This window comes from Sorex araneus, chromosome 2 (assembly GCF_027595985.1).
Source record: "Sorex araneus isolate mSorAra2 chromosome 2, mSorAra2.pri, whole genome shotgun sequence".
NCBI lineage: Eukaryota > Metazoa > Chordata > Mammalia > Eulipotyphla > Soricidae > Sorex > Sorex araneus.
Window position 1 is genome coordinate 358659936 of NC_073303.1, and position 16102 is coordinate 358676037.

At 48.9% G+C, this 16102-nt stretch overlaps 1 protein-coding gene across 2 annotated transcripts in view; it reads right to left on the reverse strand.

The window, feature by feature from the left end:
* Positions 1–8770: 8770 nt before the first annotated feature.
* The window catches only part of CFAP53 (cilia and flagella associated protein 53), a 32941-nt gene continuing 25609 nt past the window's right edge, over positions 8771–16102 (reverse strand). Inside the window, exons 6-9 of one of the 2 annotated variants that reach the window (XM_055129491.1) lie at positions 14967–15183; positions 11280–11382; positions 9958–10115; positions 8771–9414 (exon numbers count right to left, since the gene is read on the reverse strand). In XM_055129491.1, coding sequence (XP_054985466.1) covers positions 9356–9414; positions 9958–10115; positions 11280–11382; positions 14967–15183 — 537 coding nt within the window. In that variant the 3' untranslated portion in view covers positions 8771–9355. Of the gene's footprint in view, positions 10116–11279; positions 11383–14966; positions 15184–16102 lie in introns of both variants that reach the window. The other variant, XM_004616159.2, reaches the window with a different exon arrangement.

Consider the following 16102-nt stretch of genomic DNA (forward strand, 5'->3'; position numbering starts at 1 on the left):
TGGAGTCAGGGGACGGGACACACACCGTGGTCTGGAGCCTTCCCGCTCAGGTCCCAGCTCGTTCCCCGTCTCAGCACTCACAGCTGCCACTGCCTCTTACCTGGCCTCTGAAGTCAGGGGGGCTGTGGAGGGCCCCCTCCACCCCTGCTTCTGCAGCACCATGCAGTCCAGGTGGACAGCACACTGGAGCGGACACTCTGACCGAGGCTAGCAAGTCAGACAGACCGGAGTTTCTGAGACACCAGCCAGGTGCTTCTGACCCACATCTCTGGGCTTTTGATCCACTGGCCTTAATCACAGGTTCCCACATGCTGAGTATTTGCTAGACTGACTCACAGAACAGAGGAGAACCGTTTACTCTCTAGATGAGCCTTTATCAACCTTTCCATCCCACGCTTTATCCATTTATTTGTATAGGCTTCATACTAAGCCCTTAGTTAACACATGCTCAACATCTTTTATATATATTATACATATTACATATATTTGTGTAGCACTGTATCACTGTAACACTATTATCCCGTTGTTCATCGATTTGCTCGAGTGGACACCAGTAACATCTCCATTGTGAGACTTGTTGTTACTGTTTTTGGCATATCGAATATGCCACGGGTAGCTTGCCAGGTTCTGCCATGTGGGAGGGATTCTCTCGGTAGCTTCCTGGGCTCTCCGAGAAGGACAGAGGAATCAACCCGGATCAGCCACATGCAAGGCAAATGCCCTACCTTCTGTGCTACCCGCAGTCCATATTATATGTAATACATAAAAAATATTATATATATAGTCTCTTATCTTGGGGGAGGGGTGTACCTGGAACACATCACACCTGGAAGTGCTCAGGAACTACTCCTGGTTCTGGTGATGCTCAGGAGACTGTGTGCCTTGCTTGGGAAGAGACCTGAGTCAGCGGCACCCAAGGCCAGAGCCTTGTCCCCTGTATCTCTTCAGCCCAGATCTTGAGGAGATAAGGCTGTGGTGGAGTCCCGGAGGGAAGAGATGTTCTCGATCTTGTGAAAGCTCCCCGGAGTCCAGCAGAAGCGGCTGGAACAGAGCGAGCCCGAGTCAGCTGCCGTGCTCTGGCAAATGGACCGTATTTCGTAAATGCAACAAATTCATTTCAGCCCTATCATTAGTAGGAGTAATGCTGATAATCATGAATGAATGATTGTTAGTGCTCTTATAATTGCATTTTTTTATGGATTTCTCTCGTTGTCAAGAGCAATTCATCAAAAGCCAGTTGGACTTTAAACTGCCCCACTGCTATTTTCCAAGAATATTGGACTTTTTCATGACCTCTTGAAGACTGGACTCAGCACATTTTGTCGGCTGAAGATGAAATAAAAGTGCTCAAAAATCACACCAATGTCAGTTGCACGTACGTGTTTTATCCCAATCACACATCTCCCCAGCTGAGAATTAAGTTATTCCCCATTCTGCTCAAATATCAGCTTATTAACTCATGGGATAATTAGTGTTTCCCATTGTCTACTCTGAGGGGACCGTTTGCACTTCACACTAAGCCCTTAGTTAACACAGCTCCATGTCCGTTATTCCAAACCCTTGGGACCAGATCAGTTTTAAATTCTGAAAAACATATTTTTTATCGTTGTCATTGGATTTTGGACCATGCCTGGCAGTGCTTGGGGGCTATTGTGCTTGGCCAGGGGTATGTGTTTGGGGTCAGGGGTTGGAGCACTCCCAGCAGTGCATGGTGGTTAGGTAATGCCAGGGATTGAGCCCCCCGGCTCCCACATGCAAAGCAAACACTCAGCTGCTTAACCCTTTGAGTGCTCTCCTGGGGCCAGAATTCTGAATTATTTTATTCAGCCTGACCTATGGGCTCTGGGGCTGGAGCTGGGGCAGTGCATAGTGGGGAGAGACATTCTAAGCTCCCCAGGAAAACCCAGACGCTCCCTGGGATACCTTGCCCCCACTCAGGTTGGTTTTGCTGCCCAGGGAGGACTCACTTGCCTCCACTCCAGGTTCTTGGCCTTTGGGACGTTGTGGCAGTAGCCGGAGGCTGGAGGGTCCATAAGGTCAGTCCATAAGGACTTGGCACACACAGAGCAGGGCTGACCCCTGGGTTTGTCCGAGGGTCTCTGCCCCCAGAAACTGCCAGCATCCCCACCCATTTGGTTTTCTGCTGGGGGAGGGATTGGCCACACCCCCTGGTGCTCGGGGCTTACTCCCTGCTCTGAGCACAGAGATGGCTCCTGGAGGGGCTCAGAGCCCATCTGCCATGGTGGCCGGCACGCTGACATGCTGTCCCACCCCTCCAGCCCACCTCCGCCCATCTGGAGGTCACCATTCAAGTCACAAATGTCTGAGCGGGCTTTGCAACGTGCCTGGCACATCCTTGAGGCGGAGGCAACGGGAGGGCATCAGGGCTGCAGACCAATCCCCAGGGCGCCCAAACAAGACCCCGCAGCCCCGGCAGTGGAGACCAGATGTTTCTTCTCTCGCTGGGGGCTGGGGGCTGGCCCGGGGAGCCTGTGGCGCGGGGTCTGGCGAGGCTCTCCCGGCAGGAAAAAGGTGCTTCTCTGTGATGGAAGAAAGGGCTTTCCTCGGGGCCCTCGTCCTCTTCCCGAAGGACAGCAGTCATGAGATTACGGCCCAGCCCGTGGTCCCCAGGTCCCTTCCACCAACATGGTCCCAGGCGAGGTGGCACCTCCGGAAGTTGAGCCTGGAAGATGTTTAGGTGACACTCGGGCACGCACCAGGGCAGGGTGGTGGGGACCTCAGCTCTGATTCTTGGGGCTCGGAGGGTGGACTTGAGCGACCCGAGCTAGCCACCCTGGACTCGGCTGCTTCTCTCTTCACTGAACTCAAAAGCCTCCCCCGGGGTTGGAGCGATAGCACAGTGGGTAGGGCATTTGCCTTCACGCGGCCGACCCGAGCTCGATTCCCAGCATCCCGTATGGTCCCCCAAGCAGCGCCAGGAGTAATTCCTGAGTGCAGAGCCAGGAGTAACCCCTGTGCATTGCCGGGTGTGACCCAAAGAGAAAAAAAAAAAAGCCTACCCTGCTCCCAGTAGTTCTGGGGCCCCTCCCAGCAGTGTTGGGGGGTACCAGGCCGGGGGGAGGGGCACTGTGCTAGGGAGCGAGCTCAAAGTTTCTCCAGTTTCCACTGCCCGAACCACATCCCCAAACTCAAGTGTTCACACACCCAGTTATTTGCGCAAATTGCTCAGACCCGAATGTTCCGTCCTTCCGCGCCAGACCGCGGGCCTGGCGGGCCCTGCAAAGCCTCAGCCCCGGGGACCCAGGGTCTCGTCTCCGTCTCCGGGGGTGTCGCCTGGGGCCTAAACCCTTCCTGGGTTCCAACCCTGGCATCCCATAGGGCTGCCACCCTTTCCCTTCTCCTCCCTTCACCCCCGTGAGCCCTGCTGAGGCTCCCAGGGGGACCGGGCTTGCCATCTCCCTTTCAGGAAAAAAGAAATCACTCGGTGGCCCCTGGGAAGCTCCCTACGTGGACCAAAGGCCGGCGCTCCTGGACGCTCCCGGGCTGCGGCTTTTGAGAACTGAGCCCCCCTCCCCCCACCCCACTCCACCCCCGCGGCCCGTGTGCGCTGCTGCCACCTGGTGGTCGAATGTTTCCCTCACTCGGCCCTGAGCGCCTTCACCCCTGGGGGCACTCAGGATGCAAGTCATCCCCCCCAACACACACCCCATCTATCAGAGCCTGGCTGCCTGGCCCAGCTCAGCCAGTGACTCTCCCCGCACCCTAGACCAGGGCCGTTGCCTGAGGCAAAGCCCAAGCGGTAGCAGGGTCCCAGCACCTAGTGAAGCAAGAAGTGAGTCTGTGGGGTGGGAACTTGGTGTGGCGGGGTGGGGGAGAGGCAACACCTGGCGATGCCCGGGGGACTCCTGCTTTTGCACTCAGGAATCACTCCTGATGGTGCTTGGGAGGACCCTATGGGACGCCAGGGATCGAACCCAGGTTGGCCACTGTGCTATAGCTCCAGCCCCAGTGAGTCTTTGAAAGCTCCCGCTCCCCAGTGGGAGAGACCCCACGCATGCGCTCTGCCTTCAGGCGCCCTGGGTCTGCTCTGTGCCCAGGTCTGCGGCCCCTGGAGATTGAAACTGTCATTTCCTGCACAGCTGGGAGCGGCAGAAATGCCCAGGTCATACCACCTGCTGGGCCCTGCCGACCCCCTCCCGCCCCCTCCCTCAGCTCAGGGCTGCGCCGGCCCAGTGCCAGCCTCCTGCTGCCATCTGAGGTGTCTCTGGGCCTGTCTCTCCCGCAGGCAGCCCATCTTGGCATCTGAGGGCTCCATGCTGAAGTGTCATAGCCGGTCCTGCAGTCACCCTTTGGCCGCTGGTTCTTCTTCCCTCGTTCCCCACAGAATGATGAGGAAAGGCCCTTCAGAGAACTTACATGGGACAAAGCCCTGTGCTGAAAGTGGCGCATTGTCAGAGTTGTCAAAGATTTGGATTTCTGCTCTAAGCAACCCAGCGTCGAACTGGAACACACACACACACACACACACACACACACACACACACACACACACACACACTGAGAGGTGTGCTTGAGGCCACATCCTCCCAAATATCTGGCCTTCCAGAGCCCTGCCTCACTGCAGCCCCAACCCTGGGTTCCTGCCATGAGGGTTCAGCCCAGCACATCCCCATAGCACTCAGCTTGACCCTGGGCCCTGTCCACAGCTTCCTTGGCCTCCCCTCTGGGTACCCCTGGGAACCCCTCAAACAAGGAGTGGGGTTACTCAAGGGTGAGCCAGCACTCTTAAGCAGCCATTCTCTGCAGTTTCTCAGACGGCTCCTGGGTGGCAAGAGCCGCCACTTCTAACAGCAGTGACCACCCTCGCCTGCTATGCTCCCCCACTGTGGCCCCCAACCCCAAACTTCTGCTCCCTGGGCTACCTACCAAAATCCTAAGTGAAGCCAGTTCCTTAGGGTGGGCCTTGCTGTGGTACAGCCAAACCCAAGAAACTGGAATCCATCAGGAAGCTGAAGAATTTGGACAAGAGGCTCTCTTAGCTTACTTCTGACTTTGGGGGTTAGGGGGTAAGGGATCTAGCCAGCAGTACTCAGGGGTTACTCCTGACTCTGCACTCAGGAATTATTCCTGGTGGTGCTTGGGGGACCATATGAGTTGCCCGGGATGGAACCTGGGTCAGCTGCGTGCAAGGTAAATGCTCTAATCACTGTACTATCGTTCCAGCCCATCCTTCCTGCTCTTGAAGTAACCCAGATTATCTTGAAGCAAACCCGCTTATAAATTTGGAAAATGAGTCCCAGGGGCTGGAGCAATAGCACAGCGGGTAGGGCGTTTGCCTTGCATGTGGCCAACCCGGGTTCAACACCCAGAATCCCACATGGTCCCCGAGCACTGCCAGGAGTAATTCTTGAGTGCACGAGCCAGAGTAACCCCTGTGCATCGCTGGGTGTGACCCTAAAAGCAAAAAAAAAAAAAAAAAAAGAGTGAGTCCCAGGAAGGCACCTTAAAGGTCATACAGTTGATCACTGTCAGTCACCTGAAGCTTTCTTTGTCAGTTTTCCCAGAATCATATCTACAAAGTCTTGTCAAATAAAAGTTCCACATCCCAATGCCCATAAACATAAATAACCTTCAGCTGAAACACATCTTAGAATTTTATAGCAAGAATCTGGAGACAGTTTAGGAATCTCAGAGCAATCTTTCAGTCAACAGCTCTAAAGAACACACAAACAAACTCCATCTTGTCATTGTACCTGCACTCAGGGTGATCAAATACCCTTTTCCAGTCACCCAGGACGTCTCTGAACAGGAAGTGATTTTTTTTATTCGATGAAAGTTCCATCTATATTAGAAGAAGCCATTTACCCAGTTTCTATGAGGTAATCAACATATCAGAAGTATGGTTTATAGAAAGAAAAAGATTCATGCCCATGTGTAATTTTCGGAATGTGCACCCTTAAACGCACTTGATGAATTTGCACCAAAATGCTGTAAAGGCTTGGATAGAGACCCACCAAGTGATAAAAACGGAGTGAAAGCAGCCTTGTGTTATGAATTGCCTGAACAGCAAGCCTTCAAGGGCATGCTGGTTGATTAAGAGTGCTTCGAAAACAAAATGGGTTTTGGTAAGAAATCATAATGTTCTGTGATGGGGAAAGTGCTGAACTAACAGCGATTTCTTGGGGCTTCCCTTTCTTCACTCACAAGATTAGAACTACAATGGGGGCCGGAGCAATAGTGCAGGGGTCCACGTGCTACGAAGCGTGCACTCCAGCCCTTTCAGTGATCCTGGCCACACACAATACACATATTTCTTTTGTTTCTTCTTGTCAAGATTTTCACTAGTGGATTAAAGTTAATATTGTCCACAAAGTACAGAGGAAGTGGTAGTTACAGAACTGGGGTAAGAGTAAATTATGAAAATCACTGAGAAAATATTTTTAATATATTTTTTGAACTGCACAGTGCTCTCCACTTGAGAGGCCTCACAGTGCCTGGAATTGAATCCAGACTTCCCATATGTGAAACACACACGCAACCCATTGGACTGTCTCTCCGGCCCTAAGAGAATATACACTAACCACTGGACTATCTCTCTGTCCCTAGGAGAATAAACACTCAACCCACTGGACTATCTTTCTGGCCCTAAGAGAATAAACAATCAACCCATTGGACTATCTCTCCTGGTCCTAAGAGAATAAACCTGAAAACTCTTGGTTAACAAAAAGATTTTAAAAGATCATTGTGCTAATGATCCATATATACACATAACAAACAAATATGTTGTTGATTCCCTAAAACTAATATGGTTATGTTAATGGTAGCTCAAAAAATCAAAATAGCAGTAGATGAATGAATAGAAAGGATACAATAAAACCTCTCAAGATTTCAGAAAAATATGCTTAAATTTTAAACTTTTAGGGCAAATTTCCAGTTGTCCTTAAAAGATTCCCATAAAAAAAAAAGTCTACAACTCGAAATAAAAATTTTGTGTGTGGTTTGCTTAGGGTTTACTCCTGGCAGTGACCAGGGTGACAGGGATCACATGGTATGGGGTGACAGGGCTCAAACCAGGGTCAGCCATGTGCAAGATAATCCTGTTACTATCTTTCCAGCCCCAATAAAAACTGTTTTTTGCAAGTATTAATATTAAATCCCCAAAGTATGAAAATGTTCACCCACTTTGACCCAAATATCCCACAGAGACGTGAACTCGTTTTTCTTTTCATTCGGAGCTGCTGGCCATGCCCAGATGGACCTGCATGGGCTTCCAGGGGCTGGACGGGCTTGAGTTCAACAGGGGGCATGAGTCTGATGGGTCAGGAAGATTGACAGCCATGAGAACAGCCTTTTCTCAACCTCCCCCGCCCTGTTTTTTTTTTTTTTTTTTGGAACCAGCCTCCACTCACACTTTGTGCCGATGGGCCCAGTGATCACCTGGAGGAAGGCAGGTCTGCGACAGTGGAAAGAGGACACTACACTAGAAGGCTCCTGGAGGGGCCGGCGTGGCATACAGTCATCTCGGAGACAAACACCGCTGATGCTCAGGGGTCCTCTTGACTCTCCACTCAGGAACCACTCTTGGTGAGCATAGGGGACCATACTGGATGCCCAGTATCAAACCCAGGTCAGTATCAAACCCAGGTCAGCCACTTGCATGACAAGTACCCTACGCGCTGTACTACCACTCATGTTCTTCTAAGTAGTTCCTTCATTTACTAAATAAATTTGCTTTGGGCCAGTGCAGTAGTATCGTTTGTATGGTATAGCCCCTGCACAAACTGGCCCGGGTTCGATTCCTGGCATTCAACATGCCCCTGAGCTCCACCATGAATATTTCCTCAGCCCTGATCCAGGAATAAACACATTGTCATTGCTGGTTGTGACCCCAAAACAAAAATTAATTTACTTCTGTTTCCACACTATTGGACTGGAGTGATAGCACAGCAGGTAGGGCATTTGCCTTGACCGCAATGAACCCGGGTTCGATTCCTCCCTCCCTCTCAGAGAGGCCGGCAAACTACTGAGAATATCCTGCTCAGCACGGCAGAGCCTGGCAATCTACCCGTGGGGAATTCGATATGCCAAAAACAGTAACAAGAAGTCTCACGATGGAGACGTTACTGGTACCCGCTCGAGCAAATTGATGAACAATGGGATGACAGTGTTGCAGTGTTTTTTCATTTTGGGGGCCATGCCCTGTGATGCTCAGGGCTGGCTTGCTCCTGACTCCTGGCAGGCACAGGGGATCAAATGGGCCATACGCAAGGCAAGTGCCCTGCACACTCTGCTCTCTCTCCAGCCTCTGGGCAGTAAATGACCCTAAGGAAATGATTCAAATGAATGTTGCTAGTGTGATTTGTAGGACTGACAGATTTGAGAGAACAAAACTCTTGAGGAGGGGAAAAAGGACACAAGAGAACATGGCAATGGGTAGATAATGAAATAGCAGTTATAAACAAAGAAGAAAAGGAAGGGAGTAAATCAAGAAAACAGCTGTGATAGGCAACAGCTCATCTTTGTCTTTATTGTAAAAAAAGGAACAAAGTTGAAGATGAAGGGGAAATATTATGCATGGGGCCCCAGAGATAATTTGACAAGCAAGATGATACCCTTACATGCACCCAAACTGGGTTCTATCCCCAGCACCGTAAATGGTCCCTGGAGCCCACAGGGAGTAAGCCCTGAGCACAGAGCCACCAGTAAGCCCTGAGCACAGCTTGCATAGCTTGTATGACACCCCCCTCACCCCCAAAATTTATGCATGATTTTACAAACTCAGGAAAGATAGACAAGTTTATCCAACAGGTTTATTTACTTACTTACATTTTTTTAAAGAAGGGCTGAAGAGATAGTACAGAAGATAGGGTACTTGCAGGCAGCCAACCTGGGTTTGATCCTTGACCGGGAGTGATTCCTGAGTGCAGAGTCAGGAGTAACCCCCGAGGATCACTGGGTGTGACCCAAACCCACCTCCCCACCTCAAAAAGAAAAAACAAAACAAACCATGCCAACTGTAGGACCCACCAGCTACCGTCAAAGCAGGCAAGTTCATGAAGGGGCACTGGTGCTGGCCAGACACTACTCGGGCACGAGGCAGTCATTGTAAAGGACACCGAGGCGGCATTTCAGACCACCCTTACAGCTGTGGCCCACTGGCTGGGACCCACTGCCATCCTCGCAAAGACAAAACCATCGCTGACACGCATGTCTCCAGAGACCCCGCTGCTGAAGGCAAGGCTGGGAGAGGCCCAGGTCCAGCCAAGGAGCAGGTCGAAATGGTTCTTCTAGGAGCTGAGGGTTTCGATCTGTTTTGTTTCAGTCAGTTAAAAACCAAACATACCCAAATCACATCTCTTTCAAGTGTTACGCTGCAAATGGAGAGCATTCAATATCACGGGAAAGACAGAGTGGTGGGTGAAAGGCTTCGGGGGAATAAAGCGTGACTCTGCCCTAAAAAAGAAGAGGGCAAGTAAATGAAAAGGAAGTCTGGAGAGAAAGTAAAGCAATCTTGCCTTACATCCTCCCAACCCTGGATCGCATCCTCGGCACCATATTTGTTCCTCCAAGCACGACCAGGGGTCTCTCCTGAGTACACATTCCAGGAATAAACCCTGAGCACCACCAGAAGTGGCCCAAAAAAACCCCAAAAAACCCTAAAACAAAAGAACATTTAAGCAGAGGTACCTGGGTACCTGGAGAAATGGTTCAGGTACCCACCTTGCATGCAGTCACTTGCGCTGACCCTGGTTTGATCCCTGGCATTGTGCATGGTCCCCTGAGCACTGCCAGGGCCACTCATGATCACAGAGCCAGAGATAGCCCCTGGGCACCGATGGTTTGCCCCCAGCCCGTGCGCAGAGAAAAATGCAAACACACAAGCAGTCGTTATTAAAAAAATAACAGAAACACTCTGCTGTTTATAAAGCTAGTACGGGTGGTCCTTAAGGTGCTCCCTCCTCATGGGATGAACGGATTTGGGCAACTGTTCCATACTCAGCAGCGCCGTCAGCTTGTCCGTGAAGATCTTCTGTTCTGCCAACCCTGCTTCAAACTCCCTGCGTTCCTCCTCCTTCTTGGCTTCCTGGGCTTGCTGCTGGTAGCTTATTTGCATCTGCAGTTGCTTCCTATACTCTTGCATTAGACGGCAACGTCTGAAACATGGGAAGTGACAAAGCACAACATTGTCAAAGCGCAGTTTGGGTTTATTTAGGGCATGACAATTAAAATTTAGTTTGTGGAGTCAAATTAAAATTCCCATTAAAATCCGGGTGAGTGGGGGAAGAGACACATGAACGTTTCAACGATGTCTTTGTTACACAATAGCAATTAAGATCATTTTAGAACAAATATTGATTTTAATGAGACTGTGCTTCTCCCCTACTAATTACTATTCACTGCCAAATGGGAAGAATTCTTTGGCTTCTCTTGATTTCCTCCTGTGGAAGGCATGACCCCATCTACTGGAAATGGGAAACAGGCTGTTCTGTGTAGTTTCTGCTCTGCTCTTGTCTGAGGGGCTGTGGGCCACCAGGTTCTGCCTGGTGATTGAACAGTTAAGTCCCGAACTCCAGGCAGTAAAAATCTGTGTTCTATTTGAACTGGGACCACAGCTGGTGATGTTCACAGACTACTCCCAGCTCTGTGCTCGGGGGTCACTCCTCGGTGTGTTCAAGGAACCACATGCAGCAAACCTGGGTGTCTTCTTGCAAAACCTTCACTCGGTCCACTGAGCTCCTTCTCCAGCAACAGTAGAATTCCATTTTACTAACATGGTTGTACTTATTTTACAAGAAATTCTGCAAACTGCCTTGAAGTCCTAAGACAATTATAATAATGCTACAAAATAATGTAAATTATGCATAAACTATGTCACACTAAACTGTACTCTATTTATGTCAAAGTCTGCCCCTTTTAAGGTAAGAATTAATAGTAGCACTGTCGTCTCGTTGTTCATCAATTTGCTCGAGTGGGCACCAGTAATGTCTCCATTGTGAGACTTGTTGTTACTGTTTTTGGCATATCAAATACGCCATGGGTAGCTTGCCAGGCTCTGCGTGTGGGCGGGATACTCTCGGTAGCTTGCCGGGTTTTCCAAGAGGGACGGAGGAATCGAACCCAGGTTGGCATTAATAGTGAAGAAATAAAATCAGGGGCTAGAGAGATAGTACAGCAGGCAGGGTGCTTGCTTTGCATGCAGCTGACCTGGGTTCCATCCCTGGCATCCCACCTGGTCCCCTGAGCCCAAGAGTTATCCCTGAGCACCTCCAAGTGTGCCCCTCCTCTGCCACCACAAAAGGAAAGAAAGAAAATCATACCTTGCAAAGGTCTCCCTCTCTTCACGGTTGAGTACTTTAAGACCTTCGTTTATGCGTTCCTGCTCCAAAGCAAGTTCTTCCTGTTCTCTTGCTTTTCGTTGCACTAAGGAAGACAAAGGGAATTTGGGCTGAGTAATTTTTTTTTCCAGAGAATACCTGAATACTCGTTAGCATCTCTCTGGATACCACTACCACTTTCTCACTAGGCAGAGCTTAGAATCACTGGGCTAGATTTTGTTAGGGCTGGGGTTTTTTGTTTCATTTTTTGGTCGTTGGGGCACACCTGGCTATGCTACTCAGGGATTACTCTGGACCCTGCACTCGGGGATCATTCCTGGCTGTGCTTGGAGACCATATGGGTGCCAGGGATCGGACCGAGTTGGCCGCCATGAAAGGCAAGAGACCTACCTGCGATACTATCTCTCCGGCCTCTGAGTTAAATTTTAGATCATAAAGGTGGATGTCTGGGGCTGGGGGCAGAGCTCGGCAGGGAGCACTTGCCTTGTAGGTGTGAAGCCCTGGGTCCAACCCCCAACACCTCAATAAATAAGCTAATGAAATTTATACAAAATATTAAAAGATAGAAGTCCATTCTTTACAATGAAGAAAGAATCACTGTCATCCCGTTGCTCATGGATTTGTTCGAGCGGGCACCAGTAACATCTCTCATTGAGAGACTTATTGTTACTGTTTTTGGCCTATCCAATACGCCACGGGTAGCTTGCCAGGCTCTGCCGTGTGGGTGAGATACTCTCGGTAACATGTCGTTCAGTGAAAATAATAATAAATGTTATATACAAAAGCTGAGTTTTATTTTAGACTATCATCAATAAATGTAAATCTTTAGATAAATAAATAAATAAATAAATAAAAGCAATATAAAGGTCCAGTACTTTATGCTTCACTAAAATTAAGTTTACTTTTAGAAGAGATTTAGAGAAAGTCATTAAAGTATCTGATAATTAAAAGAATGGCCTGAAAGAATGCTTATCACCTGCGTAAAATACAGGCTACAAAACAACGTATACCACAGGATCCTAAATTCATCTCGAATCATGAATCACTTAATCCCGTTGATCATCGATTTCTTGAGCAGTCTCAGTAACCTCTCCATTCATCCTATCCCTGAGATTTTAGAAGCCTCTCTCTAGGATTGGAGGCTCTTTGAGGATCAGGGGAATGTTTGTTACTGGCTTTAGCATATGAATACACCCTGGGAAGCTTGCCAGGCTCTCCCATGTGGGCAGGAAATTCTCAGTAACTTCCTGGTTTCTCCCAGAGGGAGAAGTAGGCTACAAGATATCTTCTGGGAGCTTGCTTTTAAGTCTCTGGATGTTGGCCGTTGATGGGATTACACACACCTGGGTTCCTCTGCCTGTACCTTCATGTGTGAGGCTTGTCCGAACGTGTGGTGAGGGGCCTTGAGCATGGCTGTGGCTAGATTCCAGTGGTCTTTGGCCGCCGGGAGCTCTGCTTGGGGCGGGGACGGAAGCTGGAGCCCATCCCCTCCAAGGGGCCCCGGGGAAGACAGCCAGGCGTGCGGGCAAGAGACTCTAAATCCTAAATTTATGAGGGAAATTATTGGAAGGAACTACAATGAGTGGTAGCTATTCCTGGGAGGTGGCTGACTGTTTCCTTGTTTATAAATGGTCCCAATTACTTAAAATTTCCATGTTTTCTCACTATGTTCTAAAATAGATTTTACTTTACAGTACAGAAATATTTTTTATTTATCAGCTTTCTTCTTACTTTCTTAAAACCACCTAAAACTGACTTAAAAATTTTTTGTTTGTTTGGGGGCCACATTCCGGTGGTACTCAGGGCCTATTCCTGGCAGTGCTCAGGGATGACTCCTAGCAGTGCTCAGAGAATCATGTGGTTCTGAGGATTGAGCCCAGGGCAGCTGCATCGATCGCAAGACAAGTGCCGTCCCCCCCTGTACTATCTCTCTGGCCCTGGCTTAACAATGTGTAACTGCTATTATAATCCTTGAAGTGGAAGACTACTATTACTTATTTCTCCTCACTTGGCAATGCTCAGGGGCTCCTCCCAGCTTTGTGCTTGGGGATTGCTCACAGAGGTGTTCAGGGACCATGTGGTGGTAGGGATTGAACCTGGGTCTCCAACATGTAAGCATGAGCTCAGTCCATTGAGCTATCTCTCCAGCCCTGCAGTGGAGAGTGAGTTGATGGAACCAAGATAAGCTTTATCTTGCAAAGACAAGTGACATTCTATAGTAAATCTGTCCATCTACTGCCTCTTGAGGTGGCAGTTCATCTACTCAACAAAGATTTCCCTTTCTACCCAGGCACTGTTTGAAGTGGAGAGAATGCAATAATGTGCTAAAACCGAAATGTGAGCAATTCCCAAGGACAGATCTCATTGAGATATAAACTGATGAAAATTTGGGTATGCGGGTTTTGTGACTGAAACCTCCAAGTTTTCTTGGCATTAGGATGGGCTACTCCCCCCCGCCCACCTCCTTGTACTTCCAGAAACCTCTATAGTCACGTCCACATGCCAAAGCTGCCACCCAGTTAAAAATAGCTACTCATCTTTACCTTCCCCCCAAAAATACTGAATGCTCTGAACAAACATGATGACCTCTTAGCACTTGTACTGCAAACCACAATGCACAAAGGAGACAGAAAAAAAGAAGAGTGCCTGCCATAGAGGCAGGCTGGTGGGGAAGGGAGGGGGAGGGCTGGGGGGTTGTGGGAGGGGAACTGGGGACATTGGTGGTGGGAAACATACACTGGTGGAGGGATGGGTGTATGATCATTGTATGACTGAAATCTAATTATGAACAGCTTTTCAATGGTCTATTTCATGGATATTCAATAAAAATTTTAAAAATTAAAAAATAAACATAAGCAAATAACAGTGACGGCCCCAGAAAGGGGCATTATTTTGAGTGAAGGCACACTAAAGACCATTTGGGAAAAAAGACATCTGGAGTTAGACTGAGAGTACGACAGGCAGTACAGTCGCCGCCCACGTGCTCAACCCGGGTTCCATTCCCAGCATCCGTCTGGTCCCCCAAGCCCTGCCAGGTATGGTCCTCTAGTGCAGAGCCAGGAGTACATCCTGAGCAGCACTGGGTGTGACCCAAAGAGCAAAAAAGGAAAAGAAAAGAGAAAATGAAGGGGCTGGAGGGATAGCACAGCAGGGAGGGCGTTTGCCTTGCACGCAGCCGACCTGGGTTCGATTCCCAACAGATGTGACCCCCCCAAAAAAAAAGAGAAAATGAAACACCTAAACCCTCCCTCCATAAGGATGTCCAGGATTTGTCGAGATTAAAATCATGCAAGGCAAAGAAACTATCCAGGCAAAGGGACGACGGTGTGGCGATCCCTGAGGAAAGGACAGAGGGAAAGATTAAAGGGAGGAGGAGAAGTGCAGGTGTGCCCAGGCTCCACTCACTAAGGCACACAGAATGTTCAAAGGACACTCTGCTCTCAACCTTGAAGACTTTACCGGGAATGCTAAGAATCTGCTGGGAAGTAAAACTGCCATGCTGGTGCTTTGTGTGTTCAATTAGGTAAGTCCTGCAGAGCAAGGAACCTGCCTTCATCCTTTCCACAGCCCTCACAGTATGTCACACAGAAAGCCCACTTAAATCAATTATCTGAGCAGCCACTTATATTGAATTAGGTTCAACCACAGTAAAATTATTCATTTCCTTACACTTCTCTTGAACTTGAAGTTTTCTTGTACACATGACCTCGTCTATAAGTTGTTTCCTTGCTTCCTTCTCAAGTCTCAGCTCCGACTCCTGCTCAGCCATCTTCTTTTTCTTCTCTTCTTCTAATATTCTGTCCAGTTCTTTCTCATGAGCTCTTTCTTCCTCACGCCGTTCTGCCAGATACTGATTATATAGCTTCTGTTCTCTTTTCAGCTCTTCCTATATGATATTAAAAAATAATCACTTTGTATTATCAAAAGTTGTGATAATAATATTGAGGGTGAGTTAAAAAAAAACTTTTTTTTTTGGTTTGGTGGCCACACGTGGCAATGCTCAGGTCTTATTCCTGTCATTGCACTCAAGAATTACTCCTGGCAATGCTCAGGGGATCATATGGAATGCTGGGAATCAAACTCAGGTTGGCCACGTGTAAGTCAAATGCCTTATCCACCCTGGCCCCCAAAACAACTTTTCAGAGCAGTCGTTAAAAGTTAGACAACTTTTTAACTCTGTGGACCAGTGACAGCAGGTGGGCCAAGTAGGAAATTTCTACCAACTGGCACTAGTTTCGCAAACCAGCTGTTGAACATTCACTTCACACTTTTGGAGCTACAATCCTAAGCTCGTAGGTCCACATTCTGAAACATTTACAGGTATATCTAGAGCTTTCTTCAAAATACTCAGGGGTGGCAGTGGAGAATTGACAGGCACACACAGATGCGGGTGGTAGTGATCAATGAACTGGTGATCAGCTCACTGCACTGTCCTTTCATCTTTCTGAAAGTGTCATCTGGTGATGAGGACTGAAGTGAACCTTGCATAGGTAAGGCACATAGTTCTACCAATGAGCCACATCCCTGGCCCCCGTTTCAAATATTTCACCATAATGGTATTTTTGGTTTTGTTGGAGGCATACAGGTAATGTTCAGGGGTTACTCCTGGCTCAGCGCTCAGAGGGAATGTTTGGGTGCTGGGGATCAAACCTGGTCAGCTGCAAGCTCGGCAGGTGCCCTACCCGCTGTATGATGCATGGCTCCAGCCCCTCCCTCCCAACTTCTAAGGGGGAACCAAATTGCCCCACTTCCCACGATCCCATGCCTCAGTTACATGCTATGGCTACATTATACAATAGGAGTTC